This window comes from Lipotes vexillifer, unplaced genomic scaffold, assembly GCF_000442215.2.
Source record: "Lipotes vexillifer unplaced genomic scaffold, Lipotes_vexillifer_v1.1 scaffold802, whole genome shotgun sequence".
Taxonomy (NCBI): domain Eukaryota; kingdom Metazoa; phylum Chordata; class Mammalia; order Artiodactyla; family Lipotidae; genus Lipotes; species Lipotes vexillifer.
Genome location: NW_006790237.1, coordinates 677449 through 683941, shown reverse-complemented (window position 1 = coordinate 683941; position 6493 = coordinate 677449). Strand labels below are relative to the sequence as shown.

The following is a 6493-nucleotide window of genomic DNA, read 5'->3' as shown; positions in this document are numbered from 1 at the left end:
TTTTTTTTTTTTTTTTCCTTGCGTTATGCGGGCCTCTCACTGTTGTGGCCTCTCCCATTTGCGGAGCACAGGCTCCGGACGCGCAGGCCCAGCAGCCATGGCCCACGGGCCCAGCCGCTCCGCGGCATGCGGGATCCTCCCGAAACGGGGCACGAACCCGCGTCCCCTGCATCGGCAGGCGGACCCCCAAGCACTGCGCCACCAGGGAAGCCCCAAACATTGTTTTAATTATGACTTCCTTTGGGGCCTTACAAACTCATAAGGTATGTGCAATTGTTAGCTGCATTTTACAGATAAGGAAACTGAGTCTATGGACACATGATTTATAAATGTGAAATCAGGCCCACTCATAAATGTGAAAGCCTTGAGGAACTCACCAACTCATCTGCCAGTAGGAGGATGAGTCTTTGTATTCCAAGGACACACAGAAAACTGGAGCTTAACCCTTTTTCGGTGAGTCCAGTATAGGTGGAAGCCAAAGAAAAACGACAAAACCCACCAGTCCTTAGTTCAAAAGAAGTCTCGGAATGGGAAGAGGGATGATGGGAAATGTAGTTTATCCTCTATTGCGAGGCTCGCCTTTATGCTGTTCCCCCGCAACTCTTCTGGGGTCCACTGATGGTGTCAGTTCAGACACACACGGAGACGCTGCTCACTATGAAAAGCTTTATTCCTTATAGAAACCAACACTTAAAAATAAATAGTTAATAACACGAAAACGACTTCATCTTAGCCACGCCTCCCACTGAGCTCCAGGCAAGGAGACACACAGCGAGGAGACGGAGAGGCCAGAATGTGGCTCAAAGGTGTGGTCTGCATGGGGACATGGGTAAGGTCGGGGTAGGGGCAGGTATGGTGGCCAGAGAAGTGGGAGGGTTCCCAAGGCGTGCCCAGGCCCTGGCCCGGGCGGCAGGGGTGAGGTAGGGACCCAGCTCCTCTTGGGCTTGGGCGATGCGTCGGGCAAAGCGGCTGCGATCCCGGGCGAACTGCTCCCAGGGGCCTCTGCGGGCGGCCTGGGCGGGTCCCGCCCAGACAGCCAGGAGATGGACGGAGACCTTCTCAGAGAAGCGCACCTGGAGATGGACCGTCACAGACATGGGGAGACACAGAGATACAGACACAAGATACAAACGGCCACAGGTTGGGGGGTGTGGGGAGAGGGAGGGAGACAGAGAGAGAGAACCAAACAAAAATTAGTTGCACAACAACGCTTGTTATCTGGCTAGTCATTCACCCACCAGCGGATCCTCCATCTGACTCACTGAAGATGGAGGTAGTTCCCTGGGGTTGACATCAGCGCAGCTGCTCCTTCATCCCACATGGGCCCAGCCTCTTGCAAAGGATTGCATTAGTGAACACAGCCTTCCCAACAGAGCTCACATGCAACCCTCTGCAACACGGGGGACCCAGGAATCGGGGCCTCCAGCCCTTTGGCCCCCAGGCCCAGGAGTTCCAGCTCCCAGCCCTCTCCTCGCTAACCTCAAGAATCTGAGCCCTCAGCACCCACCTTTCTGGTCTTCAGGGAAGGCTCAGGGTCCCGATGCCTGGTGGGGGTTTCTGCAGACTTGAGGCGCGTTTGCAGACGGAGGGGCAGCGGGGGAGGAGCCCAAGGAGGTGGGGCCTTCTCTCCAGGTAAATAGATGGCTACTCGGAAGGGGCAGGGCTCAGCTTCTCCCCACTCTGTGGCAGCTTCCCCTCCCTCTGATTCCTCTCCAGGCTGATATATCCGGTCCCTGAAGAGGGCACTCTGGGCCTGAAGGGAGGGACTTGGTTCCAAGTCAGCTTCCTCTGATTCATCATCTTCGTCCTCATTCTCACCCTCACACTCAGTTTCCTCCTCTGTGTCCTCTCCTGGTCGGTACACCCAGGCCCTCAGGAAGGCACTTGTGGGTGGGATGGAAGAGGAAGCCTCAGCTTCTCCTGAATCACGGTCCTCCTCCTCCTCTTCCTCCTCTGTGGTCTCACTGGATTGGTGCTGCCAGGTCCTGAGCGGGGGGCTCTGGGCTGGAACTGGGGCGTGTGGCTCTGGGTCAGCTTCTCCTTTCTCAGCTTTTTTGGGCTTCTCCTCGTCAGGCTCCTCTCCTGAACAGCACTCCCAGGCCCTGAGGTGGGAGCTTGCAGATGAGGGGCAAATGGAGGTCTTCGTGGCTGCTTTATTCTCTGTTCTTTCTTCCTCTGTGGCTCCATCCACGGGGCAGCACACCCAAGCTCTGGGCTTGGATCCCAGAGCTAAGGGAGAGGCAGATGTTCTAGGAGCTTCTTTACTTACAGCTTCTCCATCCTCCTCCTCTTCCTCTACCCCTGGACAACACTCCCAGTGTGATGGAGGAAAAGAGAACGTGATCACTTCTTTATCTTCAGTAACCCCTTCCTCCTTAGATTCCTCCTCCCCAGGAAGGTCTTGCAGGGATGTTACCAGAAGGCTGGGGCACAGGGCAGCAGGCTGGCCATCCATAAATTCACTTCCCTGCTCTCTAGGGATACTGGTTGCTTCTTTCCTGCCATACTCTTCGTCATCATCATCTGAAAGTCCCCAGGCTTCAAGAAGAGAACACTTGGTTTCCAGGTCAGGGCAGGCCCCCCGGGATGTTTCTCCGTCGTTCTCAGCTGCTCCACTGTCTCCAGTCTCCTCTTGAGGGTGCCTGCCCTTGGGGGCATGGTGAGTGGCCACAGAAGCCTTAGCTTCTCCCTCCGGGACAGCTTCTCCCTGATCTGTTCCGGTTACTGCTTCCACCAACCAGGGCTCTGGAGATCTTGGGCCTCTCAGGTGGCTCCAGGCCCAGCTGAGAAGGCCCACCAGCGGGGACACGAGATAGAAGGGGTGGGTATCCCTCCAGGGGGCAGGCTGATGGGGCACTTGGCCTGGGGCCATCTGTCTGGACTGGGAAAAAGGGAGAAAAAAAAAGGAATCAAGTGGGGCTTCCCTGGTGGCGCAGTGGTTGAGAGTCCGCCTGCAGTTGCAGGGGACACGGGTTCATGCCCCAGTCCGGGAAGATCCCACATGCCGCGGAGCGGCTGGGCCCGTGAGCCATGGCCGCTGAGCCTGCGCGTCCGGAGCCTGTGCTCCGCAACGGGAGAGGCCACAACAGTGAGAGGCCCGCGTACCGCAAAAAAAAAAAGGGATCAAGTTTAGAAGCCATTTAGGGGATAGTATCAGAGGATGACCCTGAGTCATAGCAACGGAAATAGTAACACAAATAGCAACAGGAGAGTCCCTGCCCCACATTCCTTTCTGATCCCAGCCACTCCCATCTCTCTCCCTTGTTTCGCCACCTCTTCTTTCAATACCCAAGAGTCTGGGTCCCCATTCTCTCTGTCCTTAGCTCAACAAGCCCCTAGCCCCATCTGCTCTCACCCATTAAGTCCTAGTCCCAAGAAGAGAGAACACAGGTCCTCTACTTGCTTCTCTTGGGGACAAAGTCCTGGTCCCTGCTTCTCGCCCCCTCTTGAGGATTGACAAATCAGACCCCCATCACCCTCCTCCCTCGGAGACTCAAAAATTCCGATCCCCAGATGGTTCCTTCATTGGGGACCCAAGAGCCTGCCTCCCAGAACCCTCCTCCATCTGGCTCAGGACTCCAAGTTCCCAATTCCTTCTGCTTCCTAAGTCTGAGCCCTAGGGTCCGTCCCACCCCTCCATACACCAGAGTTCAGGTTCCCAGGCCCTCCTTAGGACCCAGGAGTCCGGGCCCCGAACCCTCCTATTTCGGAACCCTGAAGTCCGAGCTCCCTCCCCTTGACTGACCAGCAGTCTGATCCCAGCCCCCAAACCCCTGGGGACCTAGGTGTTCCGACCCCCCAACTCACCGGCTCAGGACCGTGCGTCACCCTGGGGGCAGGAGCACCGGCTGGGGCTGCCACAAGCGATCACAGGTTCGGACGGCTCGGGAGGCCAGCGCGTTCATCTCGCCCTCCGGCGTTGGGCTCGGGGCCCCAAGTTGTCACCGGCTGCTGCAAGTGCTGTCGCGACAAACGGGCGCGGGATCGTGCCAGGAGACGCAAAAAGACAAACAAGTGGGAAACTAAACGGGTTTGCGCTGACGCTACCCGCAGGGCTTTTATAGGCCAACGCTGCCGGACGTGCTAACGCCAAGAGGGGAGGCGGGGTTTCGAAACGTAAACGTGAGGATCTGAGCGGAAAACAAGGTTGGACTTCTCGCGGAGATTCCGGGCTTTGTGACGTCACGGCGGCGGCGGTGTTTCCAAGCGTGGCCACGCCCCACGCGAGAGAGCTGTCACTCAAACGCGTGAACTGCTTAAGCAGTGAGGGAGCTCGCGTAACCCCTGTTGCAGACAGATGCCTCCCCCCCCCTATTTAACCAGCAGACCCCAGTCTAGCGTCTCCCACTTTCCCATCCGGTCGGCTTCCTACCCGGTGTGGGAGAGTATTATTGTTTCCATTTCACAGGTGGGGAAACTGAGGCTTGGGAATGAAATCACTTGCTCAAGGTGGTCACAGCAGAGTCTAGATTCATTGCAAAAAAGACAGAATGTGTAAGCCCCCTGAAGGCGGGCATCTTGCATTGCTCACTGCCTGGCACATAGTAGGTGCTCAACAAATATGTGGTGAGGGGACATGAAACCAAAAACTCGGACTCCTTCCCTGTCTCAGGCACAAGGTTCCACTCTTAGGTTTCACCTGCTTCAAATTTGTACAAAATCTCTGCTTACACAAACTGAAATTCTGGCTGGGGAGCACCAACGGAACCTCATGGGAGAGTGGGGTCTTCTGCCACAAATTCCAGGCCCAGGGACACAATCCCAGTCCCGCCGCACCACCCACCCCTGACCTGGTCCGTAATGTTTTCCCTCAAAATACACCCAGAACCCATGTCTCCCTCCTGAGGGGGTCAACCTCAGTCTAGAAGAGAATTTTCATCTGAATCCGAGGTGGAGATTGACACTGGCCATTTGACCATTCTCTTGCCAGCACCCAGGGATCGGGGGCCACTCCCTCCTCACTGGAGGTCCATCCACTTAAAGCCACACTTCCAGACCCCCAGCTCTATTCACAGCTCCGGAGTCCTGACTCCTAGCGCACACCTTCCCAGGTACCCTGGAGTCTCAGCCCCCACCCCTTCCAAGATCCTAGCCATCTCCTTTCGGGGGAGGGGCGTGGTGCCCATGACTTAGGCCCCTGACTACCACCAGCCCACTGAGGCCCTGGAGTCCAGGCCCAGCTCCTACTTTCCAAACATTTAGGAATCCCAGCTTCAGCCTTTATGGGACCCTGGCTCCCCAGGCTCCAGCCCAGCAGGGGCCTAGGAATCGGGGAGGGGTGTGTGTGTGGCCCCTCAGCTTGGGGTCAGCTGAGCCAGAGGTCAGGCTGTGGTGGGGAGGCCAAGAGGGGCGGGGTCAGCTGGGATTGGGAGGGGAGGCAGCCGCGTGGGCGGCTGGCAGACGGAGGGAAGGACCCGCAGAGAGGAAAGAGAAACTGGGAGAGCGGGGAAGAGAGAAAGTCAGAAGGGAAATCTGAGCGAGGAGGAAACAGTAGACGTGGAGGGCCACGGAGAAAGAGAAAGAGACTGAGTGTACGGGAGAGAGAGAGACAAGGGGGAACAGAGAGGGAGAGAGCGAGAACGAGAGCGAGAGAGAGAGAGCGAGAGAGAGAGCGAGAGAGAGAGAGAGAGAGAGTGAGAGAGAGAACGGGATGGAGACTTAAAGAAGAGACTCCCTGAGTCCCAGAAAAAGATTTGGACAGAACCAGAAAGATTGGGAGAGAAAGTGATATGGGGGTGGGGATGCTGCCGAGGAGGGAATGAGAAAGAGAGAGACTGGTAAAGACAGAGATTAGAGAGTGAGAGAGACAGAAGGTGAGACTGGAGAGAGAGACAGTATAAGAGGAAGGTAGAGCGTGAGAGGAAGACTCACTATCAGAGACAAAGAGACAAAAGGGTGTGAATGAGCAGGTGAGAACTGAGGGCTATGAGAGTCATCCCCTAAGGGGCAGAGGAGGAGGGGGACTGTGCCTGGGTGTCCCAGGTTCCACGCTGCCCTCTTGTGCTCTCTGTCCTTGGGACCCCAGAGCTGGTAAGTTCCCTGGCTGGGCTGGGAGGGAGGAGCTGCCTGGGTGCACATTCCTGGTGCCCGGGTCTCAGTGGGGATGTTCTGGGGGTGCACGTGGGAGGGCAGGAGACAGGTAGCTGGGGAGCGGCTGGAAAGAGACAGGGAATGGGGGGTCTTGAGCACAGAGAGGGTCAAATTCCTGGCCAGTGTGCAGGGGGGGCAAGAATAAAGGGGCTCCTATTCTCTGTCTCTGGCTGCAGACAGCTGCCCCCTCCCTGCAGCTGCCAGTGCCGCCCACCTCTCTTGGCATCACTCTTGGTATGCGGTCCCGGGCCAGGGCCTCCCCCAGTCCCCCCAGGCCCCAAACAACAGGCTCTTTCTCCTCAGCCTCCTCCGACCTGCAAGCCCCTGACCCTGTCTCTGTCCCCAGCCGGGTCATCTGCAGAGAGGCACACACAGCCCCTTTTTTTCCTCTCCCCAAGCCCTT

General features: G+C 57.2%; 1 protein-coding gene across 1 annotated transcript; it reads right to left on the bottom strand.

The window, feature by feature from the left end:
• Nucleotides 1-729: 729 nt before the first annotated feature.
• PPP1R15A (protein phosphatase 1 regulatory subunit 15A) lies at nt 730-2872 on the bottom strand. The gene is given in 3 exon segments (XM_007463325.1): nt 730-824; nt 827-1073; nt 1508-2872. Coding segments are annotated over 3 exon segments (1707 nt in total).
• Nucleotides 2873-6493: the final 3621 nt, after the last annotated feature.